The 18,994-nt window shown below is 43.2% G+C and overlaps 1 protein-coding gene across 1 annotated transcript in view; it reads left to right on the plus strand.

The window, feature by feature from the left end:
- LOC117513692 (sodium- and chloride-dependent transporter XTRP3A-like) overlaps window positions 1-18,994 on the plus strand; it is a 259,989-nt gene that overhangs the window by 139,351 nt on the left and 101,644 nt on the right. The window contains exon 8 of the mRNA XM_034173933.1: window positions 11,608-11,849. Coding sequence (XP_034029824.1) covers window positions 11,608-11,849 — 242 coding nt within the window. The remainder of the gene's footprint in view (window positions 1-11,607; window positions 11,850-18,994) is intronic.

Below are 18,994 nucleotides of genomic sequence, written 5' to 3' on the forward strand. Positions count from 1 at the left end.
CTCAAACAGTCAGACTCCAAACTCAACCATGGCCAAGACCAAAGAGCTGTTGAAGGACACCAGGAAGAAAATTGTAGATGTGCACCAGGCTGGGAAATGTGAATCTACAACAGTCAAGCAGGTTGGTGTGAATAATGAAGCAATTGTAAGAACATGGAAGACATAAAAGACCATTGACAATCTCCCTCAATCTGGGGCTCCACGCAAGATCTCATCCCGTGGGGTCAAAATGATTATGAAAACGGTGAGCAAAAATCCCAGAACTACACGGAGGGACCTGATGAATGACCTGCAGAGAGCTGGGACCAAAGTAACAAAGGCTACACACTACGCACAGAGGGACTCAAATCCTGTAGTGCCAGGTGTGTCCCCCTGCTTAAGCTAGTACGTGTCCAGACCCATCTGAAGTTTGCCAGAGGACATATGGATGATCCAGGAGAGGATTGGGAGAATATCATGTGGTCAGATGAAACCAAAATAGAACTTTTTAGTAAAAACTCAACTCGTCATGTTTGGAGGAAGAAGAATTCTGAGTTGCATTCCAAGAACACCATACCTACTGTTGATTGATTGATTGATTTTATTTATTATTAAAATGTACATTGTATAACAATAACAAATATGGTATACAAGTAACATTAAAATAAAAGGATTACACAAAAAAGCACAAGCACTTATTTCCAATGTGGTCCTACTGTGAAGCATGGTGGTGGAAACATAATGCTTTGGGGCTGTTTTTCTGCAAAGGGGACAGGACGACTGTGTTAAGGAAAGAATGAACGGGGCCATGTATCATGAGATTTTAAGCCAAAACCTCCTTCTTTCAGTGAGAGCATTGAAGATGCAACGTGGCTGGGTCTTCCAGCATGACAATGATCCCAAACACACCGCTCGGGCAATGAAGGAGTGGCTGTTATGGATAAGACGCGGATTGAGGAGCGGTCCAGTATCTGACTGAACCCAGCATGGAATAATCAGAAGCAGTTCCAAAAAGAAAACACCTTTATTTTTCTCCCTTTGTGCTATACATGAAATACTAAATAATTCAAGTTCTGGTGAGGTGAAAAGGCGACGCGCGCTCTCAGCGCCTCAACAGTCGGAGTCCGAACGTAATAATCAGAAGCAGTTCCAAAAAGAAAACACCTTTATTTTTCTCCCTTTGTGCTATACATGAAATACTAAATAATTCAAGTTCTGGTGAGGTGAAAAGGCGACGCGCGCTCTCAGCGCCTCAACAGTCGGAGTCCGAACGTTCAGGACTCAGGAGTTCCGCCAACACCCCCCCCCCCCCCCCCTCAGGTGACTTTCCCAGACTGTACTCTGCGAAGGAGGAACAGAGATGAGATTATTCAACACTTATTACTACGAAATATTGTTTAGAGGCAAACTTATCAGCTACACGTTTAGGTCTGGTTTCAAACTTAGTTCAAAGTGGCTGCTGCTCACAGCTAGTGGAGGATCATTAATCCGCACGCCACTGCCGTGAGGAGCACACCAAACAATTTTCACCAATAATTACTTATAGCTGCGTATAAACGCCAATTTACATTCACGGATAAACTTTTCAGAAGATTCACCTCTGTAGTGTGCTGACAACGTTTGCCTCTCACCCTCGTCCTCCTTCACAGGCGCGATGTCAGACTCTGAAACGGCCCTCAGTGTCCCCACACGGTCGTCACAAGGTCGTATTCTCCGGCAATCCTATCCAACTCACTGCTGGTTTAAATGTAGTTCTTCATCACTACATTGGTACCAGCTGGAAGTCCTCAAATCTGCACGTGAACATCACAGGTGTTGTGGATTGTCCTGATAGAGAGCCGCACGAGAATGCAACAGGTGCAGCCAATCATCGTAACAGAGGAGAGAGACTCTTCTGCAGCACATTTTCCTCAGAGAACAGCCCCAAATCACCTGGGAAGGAAAATAAACACAAAACAACCCAACCTTGTCCAGCCAAACCCCCCCCCAACACACAACAGTGGCTCTGTAAAAAGCATTTCAAGGTCCTGGAGTGGCCTTGCTAGTCTGCAGCTGCTCAACTTTTCTGCTCTGGGTGTGAAATGTTTAGTTATTCCTCGGCCTCCTTTAGCAGTAACAGTACTTGTAATAAATTTGGCTTATAGCTTATTCGTAGCTTTGGAGGCCAGGCTGGGCAAATTGGAGACTCGGCTCCGCACCTTGGAAAATCCTACAGCTAGCCAGGCCCCTGTAATTGGTGCAGACCAAGGTAGCTTAGCCGCCATTAGCTGTCCCCCAGCAGATCCCGAGCAGCCAGGAAAGCAGGCCGGCTGGGTGACTGTGAGGAGGAAGCGTAGTCCTAAACAGAAGCCCCCTGTACACCACCAACCTGTTCACATTTCTAACCATTTTTCCCCACACGGCGACACACCCGCCGAGGAACAAACTCTGGTTATTAGCGATTCTGTTTTGAGAAATGTGAAGTTAGCGACATCAGCAATCATAGTCAATTGTCTTCCAGGGGCCAGAGGCGACACTGAAGGAAATTTGAAACTGCTGGCTAAGGCTAAGCGTAAATTTGGTAAGATTGTAATTCACGTCAGCAGTAATGACACCAATCGGAAGTCACTAAAATTAACATTGAATCGGTGTGTAACTTTGCAAAAACAATGTCGAACTCTGTAGTTTTCTCTCTGCCCCTCCCCAATCAGACCGGGAGTGACATGTTTAGCCGCATGTTCTCCTTGAATTGCTGGCTGTCTGAGTGGTGTCCAAAAAATGAGGTGGGCTTCATAGATAATTGGCAAAGCTTCTGGAGAAAACCTGGTCTTGTTATGAGAGACGGCATCCATCCCACTTTGGATGGAGCAGCTCTCATTTCTAGAAATCTGGCCAATTTTCTTAAACCCTCCAAACCGTGACTATCCAGGGTTGGGACCAGGAAGCAGAGTTGTAGTCTTACACACCTCTCTGCAGCTTCTCTCCTCCTGCCATTACCCCATCCCCATAGAGACGGTGCCTGCTCCCAGACCACCAACAACCAGTAAAACTCTATTTAAGCATAAAAATTCAAAAAGAAAAAATAATATAGCACCTTCAACTGCACCACAGACTAAAACAGTTAAATGTGGTCTATTAAACATTAGGTCTCTCTCTTCTAAGTCCCTGTTAGTAAATGATATAATAATTGATCAACATATTGATTTATTCTGCCTTACAGAAACCTGGTACAGCAGGATGAATATGTTAGTTTAAATGAGTCAACACCCCCAAGTCACACTAACTGTCAGAATGCTCGTAGCACGGGCCGAGGGGGAGGATTAGCAGCAATCTTCCACTCCAGCTTATTAATTAATCAAAAACCCAGACAGAGCTTTAATTCATTTGAAAGCTTGACTCTTAGTCTTGTCCATCCAAATCGGAAGTCCCAAAAAACAGTTTTATTTGTTGTTATCTATCGTACACCTGGTCGTTACTGTGAGTTTCTCTGTGAATTTTCAGACCTTTTGTCTGACTTAGTGCTTAGCTCAGATAAGATAATTATAGTGGGCGATTTTAACATCCACATAGATGCTGAGAATGACAGCCTCAACACTGCATTTAATCTATTATTAGACTCAATTGGCTTTGCTCAAAATGTAAATGAGTCCACCCACCACTTTAACCATACTTTAGATCTTGTTCTGACTTATGGTATGGAAATTGAAGACCTAACAGTATTCCCTGAAAACCCCCTTCTGTCTGATCATTTCTTAATAACATTTACATTTACTTTAATGGACTACCCAGCAGTGGGGAATAAGTTTCATTACAGTAGAAGTCTTTCGGAAAGCGCTGTAACTAGGTTTAAGGATATGATTCCTTCTTTGTTATGTTCTCCAGTGCCATATACCAACACAGTGCAGAGTAGCTACCTAAACTCTGTGAGTGAGATAGATTATCTCGTCAATAGTTTTACATCCTCATTGAGCACAACTTTGGATGCTGTAGCTCCTCTGAAAAAGAGAGCCTTAAATCAGAAGTGCCTGACTCCGTGGTATAAGATAAGATAAGATAAGATAAGATCTTGCATGGAATCCCAGACCGAGGGAGATTGACAGTCATCCTGTGTTTCTTCCACTTTCTAATAAATAATCATAACAGTTGTTGTCTTCTACCAAGCTGTTTGCCTGTTGTCCTGTAGTCCATCCCAGCCTTGTGCAGGTCTACAGTTTTGTCCCTGGTGTCCTTAGACAGCTCTTTGGTCTTGGCTATCGTGGACAGTTTGGAGTGTGATTGATTGAGTGTGTGAAGAGGTGTCTTTTATACAGGTACAGTTCAAACAAGTGCAGTTAATACAGGTAAAGAGTGCAGAATAAGAGGGCTTCTTAAAGAAAAATTCATGTCTGTGTGAGCCAGAATTCTTGCTAGTTGGTAGGTGTTCAAAAACTTATTTGCAGAAGTAACATACAAATAAATTATTAAAACAATCATACATTGTGATTTCCAGATTTTTTTTTTTTAGATTTGACTATTTGGAGTTGCATAATTAATTGTTATAATTGCATTGTTGGTCTGTGCAATAAATCACACCCAGCACTGTGTGACACTGGTCTGTGCACTGCATTACTGAAGTGCAGACTTCAGCGACCCTTTAGTCATTAAGTGAAGAAAGCCATATGTCACAGTGTGTTTACTGTTTACTCTGTTGTGGGTATGCTTGTCTGTGTACTTCAAAGGATTGTTTTGTGCCATATGTATTCTGTTTATATTATTATTTTCAGTATATATTCATTTGTTTTCTTACAGTGTTTTCTGTATAAGTTCATTTATACGTGTCTGATTTGGGTCCCCCTTGTTACACCAATGCATCCTCACCTGTCTGTCTTGTGTTGTCTTCCTGTTACACTTCTTCTCATGTTTGAGTCCCATTTTGCTTTGCTGCTATAGTTATGAATTTTGGGTTTAGTCCTTACCACTTATAGTCTTTATTTTCTGTCCATCTCGTCCTCCTGAGCACTTATAGTCTTTATGTTCGGATCACCTCCTGCTGTCATTATGTTTGTGCTCTCAGTTCTGCACTTTATGTACTCCTCTCAGTCTTGCACCTTATTTCCTCTGAGTTTTATGTTTATGTTTTGTTACCTCTCCTATTGTAGTTTGTATCATTATTGTTCCACTCACCTGCAGATGTCTGTTTAGTTTCTGTTCACCTTTTTATTGGTAGTTGTCACTTGACCTTTGACCTTTCACACACTCCATTTTGTTCAGTCCCTCTACAGTGGTCCCTCGTTTATCGCGGGAGTTACGTTCTAAAAATAGCCCGCTATAGGCGAAATCCGCGAAGTGGCATCGTTATTTTTTACAATTATTATAGACGTTTTAAAGCTGTAAAACCCCTCACTACACACTTTATACACTTTTCTCAATCAGGCATGAACATTTTCTCACTTTTCTCTTGTGTGTAAACACTCTCAAAGTTCAAACCTGAGTAGAAAAATAAGACCAACCTGTTTTCAGGCCCAAACATTTGTTTGAGAAATAAAAATAGAACTAACAAATTTAATTTTAACGATCAACCTACAAGGTTGGACACATAAGAAATTATTAATAGTGACTGACCAGTATTTCACAGTTCCTCTGATCGCGCCTCTTCATCCTGGCGCCGCTGCGCTGTCACGTCTTTTTCCACTGAGTCAAACCTCGCTGCAGGTGTCTTTTTCAGAGTGTAGAAAACACTTATGGGTAGTTGTTGGCGCTCTTTTTTCTTCTGTGCGAGAAGATTCTTATAAACAGACACGCAGAACACAATGCGCATACTCTCCCTTCGCGGTGTCGCGACTGGCTGCTTGATGAGGCCGTGGAACACAATGCACTGTAAAAAAAAAAAAGCATGCAAAATTGGACTAAAAAAAATCTGCGAAACAGCGAGGCCGCGAAAGGTGAACCGCGTTATAGCGAGGGACCACTGTATATCCTTTTGCTTCTCCCCTTCTGTCAGAATCCTAGGTTGTGGGGTGGTTTTTGTGTCCTGTCTGTCTCTTTTTCTATCTTTCTGCTTGGGTTTACTCTGTCCTGTTGTTTCTTGCCTTCTTTTCTTGGTTCTTGGTGGTGGGTGTTTCCTTCTGTCTGGCCATGCCTCGGTTCTGGGAGTTTCTCACGCACCTCTTCTCAGTTGTAGTTAATCACATGGGTGCTTTATAAGCTGCACAGTTTGACCTAGTCCTTCGCTAGTTCGATGTGCCTTGTGCCTTCTTACCAGATCAGTTTTTGTTTTCCTGCGTTGCTTTGTGTGCCTCAACGGATTTTGACCACTACCTGCTTGTATCTTGACCACATTCTTTGCCTGATGTTTTTGATCCTGTTGCTTTGTTTGGACTGCTTATCTGTGTATGTGTTCCTCCAGTAAACGCAGTTTCACCTCTGAGCTGTACTCCCACGTTTTGCATTTCCTCAAGCCTGTCACCTTCCCCTAATTTGACATACCTGTGGGTTTGTATTTAAGTATTCATCTGCCCCCAGTTCAGCATTTGAAGATTCACTGTGGTTTCAGCTCTCCTAGGTTCTGTTCTTCTCTGTAAGTATTTTCTGATTATCCAGATTGACCGTTTCTGTTTTTGCTGGGGTTGTATTGTGTTTCTGTTTTTTTGGCCCTTGCTTCCTCAGCCTTTTGTTGGACTCATTTTTGAACTCATGTTTGCACTGTGTGATATTGTTTTGAGATAATAAATCACCTTGGTTTTTGCTCTGCATCTCTGATAAGATGGATCTGCATGTTGATTTGGCACAAATTTTACACTGGATGCACTTCCTGATGTAACTCCACATTATATAGAGAATGGGTAGGGGTGGGTTTTGAACTAGAATGTACTAGTTTAACGTGACTGACATGGAACGTGGGGTGGATTTTCATGGCCCTAGGAAGTTGTAAACTGACAGAAACAGGGTTAACAGTCTTGGAAATGGGGAAAGGATCGACAAACCTGGGAGCAAGTTTCCTGGGGAGTCCTTTGATGGGCAGGTGACATGTGGAGAGCCAGACCTTTTGACCCGGGGTGTAGACAGGTGCGGAGGACTTCTTCTTATCAGCTGCTTTCTTATAAGAGGCTGAGGCTTGCTGGAGAGCCCGACAAGCCCACTCTCAGGTTTACCGGCAGCAGAGAATGAGACTTAATGCAGAGGGAACACGGGAGTCCAGGTCTGTCGGAGGAAAAAAGGTTGAAAGAAGGTTGAAAACCATGTACAATGTGAAAGGAGGAGAAACCAATTGAGGAGGATGGGTGGCAATTATGTGACAATTCTATCCATACACGTTGTTAGGACCATGTAGCTGGGTGCTGGGAGGTGAGCATGTGGAGTCCCTTCTCGAGCTCTTGGTTAATTCTCTCTGTTTGTCCGTTGGCCTGGGAGGTGATAGCCAGAGGTGAGACTGGATGAGACTCTCAGCAGGCAGCAGAATTCTTTCCAGAACTGTAATATGAACTGTGGTTCGCAGTCTGACACAATGTCCTGAGGAAGCCCATGTAATCTGAAAATGCTAGTAAGCAAGGCTTCAGCAGTTTCTTTTGCGGTGGGTAATTTAGGTAATGTACGAAATGCACCATCTTAAAAGCGTCGGCAAAAATACTCTAAATTCTTGTGATCTGTCCAAACTAAAAAAGGCTCTTGTGCCCCCTCAAGCCAATGGCACCACTCCTCCAAGGCCACTTTAACTGCCAACAGTTCTTAGTCTCCAATATTATAATTTCATTCAGCATCAGATAATTTCTTTGAGAGGTATGCACAGGGATGTAATTTGTTATCAGCGGGATTGATTTGAGACAAAATTGCTATGATGCCTACGTCAGAAGCATCAACTTTGACCATGAACTGTCGAGCGGGGTCAGGAAGGAGCAGGATGGGGGCCGCAGAAAAGTGATTGTTAAGGATATGGAATACCTCGTCACACTCCGGCGACCAGTCGAACACCCAGAGGGACGAGGTGACGTCATGTAATGGCCTGGCCACGGTGCTGAAATTACGGATGAATTTGTGGTAAAAATTTGTGAAGCCCAAAAACCTCTGTACCTCCTTAAGGTTCTTAGGGACTGGCTAATCACAAACTGCCGCTACCTTCACTGGGTCCATTTGGATCGTTCACTGAGGAATCCTGAAAAGGAAACCGTGGACGTATGAAATTCACATTTCTCGGCTTTGACATACAAATGATTCTGTAGCAGGGTTTCTAGGACAGTGCATATGTGGTACGTGTGTGTCTCCTCATCAGGAGAGAAAATCAGAATATTGTCCAGATATACAAACACAAACTTATTAAGATAATCACGAAGGATGTTGTTTACCAGATTCTGAAAGACAGCGGGAGCATTGGTAAGCCCAAATGGCATGACAAGATATTCGTAATGACCAGACGAGGTGTTAAAGGCTGTTTTCCACTCGTCTCCCTGTTTAACTGTTTAAATGATAAGCACTGCGACAGACTGGTGTCCTGCCCAGGGTGTACCCCGCCTTGCGCTTTATGACTGCTGGGATAGGCTCCAGCCCCCCGCGACCCTTAATTGGACTAAGTAGTTGAAGGTGTGTGTGTGTGTGTGTGTGTGTGTGTGTGTGTGTGTGTGTGTGTGTGTGTGTGTGTGTGTGTGTGTGTGTGTGTGTGTGTGTGTGTGTGTGTGTATAAATGATAAGCATTGCAAAGATCTAACTTAGTGAAGACTGTGTAGCCCTTACCAGACAATCGGACATCACATGCCCTGCCTGCCCACATTAAAAGCACAGGCCCTCGTCCCTTCGGCACTGACGTTCCTCCATGGATAAATAGGTGTGACCCAGTTGCATGGGTTTGTCCTAGGAGCTGTGAGGAGAGCTGGTGCCAAGATGGTTCGAGTCGGTGGCTGCTGCAGGCACAATAGCAGAATGCTGAGCTGGGAGGCGAGGATTTCACTGAGGATGGTCCGCCAAATGATGATCAGTGTGGATGGCCAGAGCAATAAGCTCGTCCAGATCTTTGGGGAGGTCAGTAGCGATGAGCTGGCTCTGGATATGGTCAGAAAGACCCTGGAAGAACACGTCCTGGAGAGCGGCTGGATTCCACTCACTCTTGGATGCCAGGATGCGGAAGTCGATCACGTAGTCGGTGAATCATCTGTTTCCTTGTTTGAGCTTCATCAGGGATCGTGCTGCTTCACGTCCTGGGATGTATGCTGAAAAACTTGCAGGAGAGCGGTCTTGAAGGCTTGGAGAGAGCAGCTTGAAGGTGACTGCCTGCTCCACTCTGCCCACGCCTGAGCCCGGCCGGTAAAGTGAGTTATCATGAATGCTCTTATCGTCCATTCAGACGGAAACATTGCTGCCATCAACTCAAAATGCAGTTCACCCTGGGTGATAAAAGGCTTGACATCTCCGGGCTTGCTGGAGAAACGCTCAGGTCACGGCAGCTGGTTACAAAAACAGGCACAGCTGCGGATGCCGGCGGCGCTGCACTCGGCCCCAAAAATGATTGACTGGAAATGGCAAGAACCGAGTCGGTAGAAGTCTGATTAGTCAATTTGGCAAGAAGTTGCTCCATCTCTGAACTCACAAATGAGAAGAATGAGTCTTGTCGCTTGGCAAGGTCGCTGAATCTGGAGCTTAGAGCGGTTAGGGGGTCTTCTTGCTGTGCTAGCTGGTGGCTATGATGGTGTACTACCAGCTGGAATGCATTTGGGTCCGCTGTGCCCATCGGTGGCCAGATCGTTCTATCAGGTTGAGTGGACAGAAACGTCTTTACACAAATGCAGGACTCACAGCTCTGTAGTTTAAGATCATTTACTGGTTGATAAAGCAGGGTCCGATATACAAACAAGCAGTCCAAGATCAGCAAACAAATCAATCACGTCAGGCGATAAAGCATGGTCGAATAAACAGGCAGGTGGTCAAAAAACACAAGCAGGACTAGAAAAACACAAGAACAGAGCTGGAAGCAAAGGCATGAAGCACAATGGTCTGGCGGAGAACTAGTGCAAACAGTGAAGCTTATATACACCCTGGTGATGAGCTACAGATTGAAAACAGGTGTGTGGAAAGCTCCAGAACAGGGTGTGGCCCAAACAGTGTGCACTGCCCACCACCAAGCACCAAGAGGGACAGACAAGAGAAATGGGGACAGACAAAGCCCAAGCAGAAAAAACCCAACAAGAGAAAACACACACAGAAAACCAAATCAAAACTAAACTAAGCCGAATAAATTCAAACAAAACACAATAATTAATTGGCTTCCTGTTAATTCTAGAATAGAATTTAAAAAATTTTCTTCTTACTTATAAGGTTTTGAATAATCAGGTCCCATCTTAGGGACCTCATAGTACCATATCACCCCAATAGCGCGCTTCGCTCTCAGACTGCAGCCTTACTTGTAGTTCCTAGGGTTTGTAAGAGTAGAATAGGAGGCAGAGCCTTCAGCTTTCAGGCTCCTCTCCCCTGGAACCAGCTCCCAATTCGGATCAGGGAGACAGACACCCTCTCTACTTTTAAGATTAGGCTTAAAACTTTCCTTTTTGCTAAAGCTTATAGTTAGGGCTGGATCAGGTGACCCTGAACCATCCCTTAGTTATGCTGCTATAGACTTAGACTGCTGGGTTGGTTCCCATGATGCACTGAGTGTTTCTTTCTTTTTGCTCTGTATGCACCACTCTGCATTTAATCATTAGTGATTGATCTCTGCTCCCCTCCACAGCATGTCTTTTTCCTGGTTCTCTCCCTCAGCCCCAACCAGTCCCAGCAGGAGACTGCCCCTCCCTGAGCCTGGTTCTGCTGGAGGTTTCTTCCTGTTAAAAGGGAGTTTTTCCTTCCCACTGTCACCAAGTGCTTGCTCACAGGGGATCGTTTTGATCGTTGGGATTTTTCCGTAATTATTGTATGGCCTTGCCTTACAATATAAAGCGCCTTGGGGCAACTGTTTGTTGTGATTTGGCGCTATATAAATAAAATTGATTTGATTTGAATAAAAAAGTTCAGATTATGGCAGCTTTATTATACTGCAACACTGGGTCTGAGTGCACGTACAGACTGTGCACTCGCACAGAGCCTTTATAAATATGGAATTCAAACATGGTGTGATTCGAATTTATTCACCTATGTCTTATTTTTCAAACATCAGAGGGCACAAATGACCTAGAACACTTCTTTGCAAAAGTGGTTAATGGACCCATTGAGAACATCTATGATACTTCCTTTTGACTTAATTTTGACCCGTGTCCAAAGCACGGGTGGTTCAAAGGTTTCTCTATATTTGGAAGCAGTGTTTCAAGTTAATGTCACTTTTTTTGCATTATAGACAAATTGCTTTGGCACCATTCCTGTCCACACAGTGCCTTTGCCTCATTGAATGGAACATTCCTTGTTTCACCTCATAAAATATTTGTACCATTTAACTCATACACATCCATTATTTGTATATTTTTTTTATTTATTTTTGACACATGCCTGAAATGATTCACTCAATTTAAGTCGGTTCCATTTATTTCTACAACATAAGGTCTAACTCACCTTCATTTTTACTGCTCAAGTACTACGTTGTTGTTGGTACCAGTGCAATGTAAAGTGTATAAAGGTTATATTTTGAACTAGTATCAGTCTTTTATTTTTTGTGTCTTTGGTGTGCATGATGCAGATGTGCATGTGCTTGTCTTGTTTTAGATGGAGGAGCTTGCCAATCCAATAGCGTGGATCAATGCAGCCACTCAGATCTTTTTCTCTCTGGGTTTGGGTTTCGGCTCCCTCATAGCCTTTGCCAGCTACAATCAATACCACAACAACTTTGAGCAGCAGGCCATCATTGTTTCCTTGATCAACAGCGGAACCTCCATCTTTGCCAGCATCGTCACTTTTTCCATCTACGGTTTCAAAGCCACTGTCAACTATGAGAACTGCTTGGAGAGGTGTGTTTGTGTGTTACGCTACTGTTTGTGTCCACGTGAAATGTACAATATATGCTGAGCTAATGTTAGGATTTCTGCATTGATCTAATTTTCAAATACAACACATTCCAGTCAGACTTCAACATGGATCAGTGTTGGCTCACCTTCACTTTGTCTACTGGGTTACATATCTGTGTGTGCATGTGTATGTGTGAGAGAGAGAGGCATCACAGTAAAGCACTTTGAGCATAATAGTGTTGTATACATGCTGTCTATTTACCATTTAACATAATTCCATCATTCATATTGTTATCCTATATTATAATAGCCAAGTGGCCTCTGTGTGCATGTGCATGTGTGAGTATATGGCTTCAATCATGGAGAAACTGGGGAGAGCTGATATTTTCCGTTTCGTATGCTTATGTATTTTGGGTCAAGGATGATCGCTGTGAAAATGGAAAGTTGATAGGACTAATATTTTTGGAGAAATTTGCAATATTAGCTAACAACAGTAAACAATAGATGTTGTGCTGCAATGCACCATGGGAGTTTGCGGTTTAAAATGTTATTGTGGTTCATGTTAGTTTAACAGTGCTGTTAGTGTTAGTGTTATTGTTGTATTGTCTTTTTGTAGTTCAATTGGTTTAGTCAGTTTAGTTAAGGTTCATGTCATGTCTTCTTCTAAAAACATTCTGGACTCCACGCCATTCCAACTCATTATCAAAACTTTGCATAATTTATTGCCACCCTTGAAAAATATCAGCCACCTATTTTATAAACGGGCAATGCGCTAGTTTGTATTCATTTCTCACTCATCTTCAACCACTTACTCTAATTAAGGATCATAGGGGGCTGGAACCTATCCCAGCAGTCATAGGGCATGAGGCATGGTTCACCCTGGAGAGGATGTCAGTCTGACACAGGGCCACATATAAACAAAAACAGTCACAATTGCACTCACATCTACGGACAATTTATAGTTTCTAATTCATATCCATATCTTTGATAAGGGAGGAAGCCAGAGCACCCGCAGGGAACACACACAAACACAAGGAGAACATGCAAACTCCACACAGGAAGTCCACAGGTGGGAACCGATCCCATGACCGTCTTGCTGTGAAGAAACGGTACTAACCACTAAGCTATTGTGCTGCCTGTATTAATTTCTCTTTATTTTTTAATTGTTTCAACCTACTGTTTTGATGTGGCATAAAATACTGGTCAGGTCATGTCTGGGAGCATGTGCTGGTGCAGCACATCACCAGGTCCACCACACCATGGAGAGGTGGGGATGGACTACAGCAATTGGTTCAATCCCACCTCTCCAAAGTGACCAACTATCTGCAGCAGCCAGATGAAATGTGGGTTTGTCCTTCTCCATTCATTTGACACACAGTCATTCCAGCCGAATCAAAAGATCCTGCAACAGACTTCCAGTGAGGAACGAGATGCCAACATAGTGCTGAGCTCCTGAATCGATTACAGAAAAATACTCTAAAAATATGGAAGGACTGATGATGTGAATTTAAACTGCCAAGAAATGAGTGGGGGATGAGGACAGAGAAGTGTAAGGAGGAAAAACATGTCCAAAGACCAAGAAGAATATGATTTTGAAGATGGAGCGGCAGACCAGGATAATGGCGACCGCAAAAAAACGGCTCGCTGCTCGAGGGACTCTATCATGACAGAGATACGAGACCTCCATAAGCAACTGAAGGAGGACCTCTGAAAATTCAAGGATGAGTTTAAGGAGGAGATGAGACAACAGCCCGCTGCATTTAAGGACAAAATAAAGTGAAAAGTAACCCAAAATGCCACCAGTATCCAACAACAGCGGAAGGATGCAGCTGAAGCACAGGTGAGGATGATGGAGCTAGAAGAATGGAACGCGGAGGCAAAAGAAGCAATTCTCGTCCTGCTAAAGCAACAAACAATACTACAAGACAAGTTGACTGAAGTGGAAGGACATGGAAGACGTTGTAACTTGAGAATTTACATTGTGACTGAAAAGGACAGCAAATCTGTCCCGGAGCTGCTGGAGGACCTCCAGAATACCGGAGGACACCGAACTACACATTCAGCGGGCACATAGAAGCCTTGGAAGAAAGCCTCCGCCGGGAACATCCCCAAGGTCTATTGTTGTCAACTTTCTGAAATATGAAACCAAAGAGAAAATTCTCACCAAAGCCTGGAAAGAAAAAAATCCAAGTCGAGGGGAGACAGATTTTTTTCGACCACGATTATCCCACTGAGGTAATGATGAAACGCAAATCCTGCTCCGAGATCAAAAAAGCTCTCAAAGATTAAAAAAAATATGCTTCCAGACAGGCCCGGCACCAGAAAAAAAATATTAAGGGGGCAATGAGTTTATCACAGGGGGCGGGGTCGCTCCCCCTCCCACCCAAGAAAGTGTGCACCGGATTGTATGTGCCTCTGAGCGTGCCTAATGAATTGGGTACGCTCCTGGAAAGCTCGTGTATTTAGGCTACACCGTTGTAAGAGACTGACTTAGTAAGCATAAAGAGTGATGACAGTATTTTTTAATTATTATTTGAACATATAGACCCTCGGTCAAGTGATCTCCTGCATACCACAAAACCAAACCAACAAATGATCTGAGAAACGACACGAGACAGTAGATTAACCCCACATACAGCCCTCCATCACAATCGCAATTGGGCATGACAGTCACACAACGGGTCAAAGATAAACCTTTCATATAGATATATTTACAACAATACATAACTTTAATATCTGTTATTGCGGGTGACTAGCCGTGAACGGAGGGACTAAGAAAATGCATACTGCACGACAACAGCATGTTATTTGCATTATTGTCACTTTTTACTGGGATACACAACACATAACGCGTACATAAAAAGTTGACTCACTTAACTTTTGTTGTGTCGGCTCTCGGCTAGCTGGAGCACGCTGCTCTCCAATTTAGCCAGTGCGTCCTCATCAAGCTGGCTGCTTTAGCTGCTGTTCATTGTCGTACTATCCATGAGAAAATCATCCGGAATATCCATATTGGGACCAAAACACACTTCGCGCATTTTCATCTTTTCCTCTGCGGACAGTTTTCTTTTGTTTTCCCCCTCTGCGGACAGTTCTTGGGCTGCGCGTGCGCGCTATGACGTCATTTGTTTACGCATAGCGGGCGGGTATAGCCAGGTACCGTCGACGTAAATCTACAATACCGCTGCCCCTGGGGCGAATTTTCACAGCGAAAGCAGAGCGACACACCGGGAGATGGTGGCACATACGTCGCCACGCGACCGACACAAATTTATGGCATCTGGTCACACCCGGTGTGAACGCAGCATTATACAAGCCCAATTCCAATGAAGTTGGGATGTTGTGTAAAATGTAAATAAAAACAATACAATGATTTGCAAATCCTCTTCAACCTATATTCAATTGAATACACCACAAAGACAAGATATTTAATGTTCAAACTGATAGACATTTTTGTTTTTGTGCAAATATTTGCTCATTTTGAAATGTATGCCTGCAACACGTTTCAAAAAAGCTGGGACAGTGGTATGTTTACCACTGTGTTACATCACCTTTCCTTCTTACAACACTCAATGGGACTCATGTATCAAAGTTGTGCACTTGTGGCGTAAATGTACGGTGTAAATTTGAAGTACACCAAAGTTGCCGTGACATGTATCAAGCAGTGCGCACCTGCCCATTTCCAGCGTACGCCTGACTTGACCTTGATAAATGCGGCGGGTGAAAACAATCGTAATTATAATAAACACGCCCAGCCCTGCTTCGATCCCTAACTCTTGCTTGCCTCTACTGGTGGTTGGCTCTCACTGCGGTATTGTATCACTTCCTGTTCCGGAGCACAGCGGTGTTTTGCTGTATCTGTTAGCTGTTTAATCTGCGCAGTTAGATTGATCTAGTTATCTAGATTACGATTTGTTTCCCAGTGTAATCTTTACGTGCCTTAACTAAAGCACTCCTTCTGCTGAATCACCTCTAAATTATTTACACATTATTCACTTTGCGTGTTTTTAGGAATCCGCTAGCTTAGCGTAGCTACTAGCTCTTAGCCGGTTTAGCATGGCGGCTTCTCCTGTCTCTCCCGCACTTTTCTGCTCTGGGTGTGAAATGTTTAGTTATTCCGCGGCCTCCTTTAGCAGTAATGGTACTTGTAATAAGTCTAGCTTATTTGTAGCTTTGGAGGCCAGGCTGGGCGAATTGGAGACTCGGCTCCGCACCATGGAAAATTCTACAGCTAGCCAGGCCCCTGTAGTCGGTGCAGACCAAGGTAGCTTAGCCGCCGTTAGTTACCCCCTGGCAGATCCCGAGCAGCCGGGAAAGCAGGCCGACTGGTGACTGTGAGGAGGAAGCGTAGCCCTAAACAGAAGCCCCGCGTACACCGCCAACCCGTTCACATCTCTAACCGTTTTTCCCCACTCGGCGACACACCCGCCGAGGATCAAACTCTGGTTATTGGCGACTCTGTTTTGAGAAATGTGAAGTTAGCGACACCAGCAACCATAGTCAATTGTCTTCCGGGGGCCAGAGCAGGCGACATTGAAGGAAATTTGAAACTGCTGGCTAAGGCTAAGCGTAAATTTGGTAAGATTGTAATTCACGTCGGCAGTAATGACACCCGGTTACGCCAATCGGAGGTCACTAAAATTAACATTAAATCGGTGTGTAACTTTGCAAAAACAATGTCGGACTCTGTAGTTTTCTCTGGGCCCCTCCCCAATCAGACCGGGAGTGACATGTTTAGCCGCATGTTCTCCTTGAATTGCTGGCTGTCTGAGTGGTGTCCAAAAAATGAGGTGGGCTTCATAGATAATTGGCAAAGCTTCTGGGGAAAACCTGGTCTTGTTAGGAGAGACGGCATCCATCCCACTTTGGATGGAGCAGCTCTCATTTCTAGAAATCTGGCCAATTTTCTTAAATCCTCCAAACCGTGACTATCCAGGGTTGGGACCAGGAAGCAGAGTTGGATAAGATAATTATAGTGGGCGATTTTAACATCCACACAGATGCTGAGAATGACAGCCTCAACACTGCATTTAATCTATTATTAGACTCTATTGGCTTTGCTCAAAAAGTAAATGAGTCCACCCACCACTTTAATCATATCTTAGATCTTGTTCTGACTTATGGTATGGAAATAGAAGACTTAACAGTATTCCCTGAAAACTCCCTTCTGTCTGATCATTTTTTAATAACATTTACATTTACTCTGATGGACTACCCAGCAGTAGGGAATAAGTTTCATTACACTAGAAGTCTTTCAGAAAGCGCTGTAACTAGGTTTAAGGATATGATTCCTTCTTTATGTTCTCTAATGCCATATAACAACACAGTGCAGAGTAGCTACCTAAACTCTGTAAGGGAGATAGAGTATCTCGTCAATAGTTTTACATCCTCATTGAAGACAACTTTGGATGCTGTAGCTCCTCTGAAAAAGAGAGCTTTAAATCAGAAGTGTCTGACTCCATGGTATAACTCTCAAACTCGTAGCTTAAAGCAGATAACCCGTAAGTTGGAGAGGAAATGGCGTCTCAGTAATTTAGAAGATCTTCACTTAGCCTGGAAAAAGAGTCTGTTACTCTATAAAAAAGCCCTCCGTAAAGCTAGGACATCTTTCTACTCATCACTAATTGAAGAAAATAAGAACAACCCCAGGTTTCTTTTCAGCACTGTAGCCAGGCTGACAAAGAGTCAGAGCTCTATTGAGCTGAGTATTCCATTAACTTTAACTAGTAATGACTTCATGACTTTCTTTGCTAACAAAATTTTAACTATTAGAGAAAAAATTACTCATAACCATCCCAAAGACGTATCGTTATCTTTGGCTGCTTTCAGTGATGCCGGTATTTGGTTAGACTCTTTCTCTCCGATTGTTCTGTCTGAGTTATTTTCATTAGTTACTTCATCCAAACCATCAACATGTTTATTAGACCCCATTCCTACCAGGCTGCTCAAGGAAGCCCTACCATTATTTAATGCTTCGATCTTAAATATGATCAATCTATCTTTGTTAGTTGGCTATGTACCACAGGCTTTTAAGGTGGCAGTAATTAAACCATTACTTAAAAAGCCATCACTTGACCCAGCTATCTTAGCTAATTATAGGCCAATCTCCAACCTTCCTTTTCTCTCAAAAATTCTTGAAAGGGTAGTTGTAAAACAGCTAACTGATCATCTGCAGAGGAATGGTCTATTTGAAGAGTTTCAGTCAGGTTTTAGAATTCATCATAGTACAGAAACAGCATTAGTGAAGGTTACAAATGATCTTCTTATGGCCTCGGACAGTGGACTCATCTCTGTGCTTGTTCTGTTAGACCTCAGTGCTGCTTTTGATACTGTTGACCATAAAATTTTATTACAGAGATTAGAGCATGCCATAGGTATTAAAGGCACTGCGCTGCGGTGGTTTGAATCATATTTGTCTAATAGATTACAATTTGTTCATGTAAATGGGGAATCTTCTTCACAGACTAAAGTTAATTATGGAGTTCCACAAGGTTCTGTGCTAGGACCAATTTTATTCACTTTATATATGCTTCCCTTAGGCAGTATTATTAGACGGTATTGCTTAAATTTTCATTGTTACGCAGATGATACCCAGCTTTATCTATCCATGAAGCCAGAGGACACACACCAATTAGCTAAACTGCAGGATTGTCTTACAGACATAAAGACATGGATGACCTCTAATTTCCTGCTTTTAAACTCAGATAAAACTGAAGTTATTGTACTTGGCCCCACAAATCTTAGAAACATGGTGTCTAACCAGATCCTTACTCTGGATGGCATTACCCTGAGCTCTAGTAATACTGTGAGAAATCTTGGAGTCATTTTTGATCAGGATATGTCATTCAAAGCGCATATTAAACAAATATGTAGGACTGCTTTTTTGCATTTACGCAATATCTCTAAAATCAGAAAGGTCTTGTCTCAGAGTGATGCTGAAAAACTAATTCATGCATTTATTTCCTCTAGGCTGGACTATTGTAATTCATTATTATCAGGTTGTCCTAAAAGTTCCCTAAAAAGCCTTCAGTTAATTCAAAATGCTGCAGCTAGAGTACTGACGGGGACTAGAAGGAGAGAGCATATCTCACCCATATTGGCCTCTCTTCATTGGCTTCCTGTTAATTCTAGAATAGAATTTAAAATTC

This window comes from Thalassophryne amazonica, chromosome 7, assembly GCF_902500255.1.
Source record: "Thalassophryne amazonica chromosome 7, fThaAma1.1, whole genome shotgun sequence".
Classification (NCBI taxonomy): domain Eukaryota; kingdom Metazoa; phylum Chordata; class Actinopteri; order Batrachoidiformes; family Batrachoididae; genus Thalassophryne; species Thalassophryne amazonica.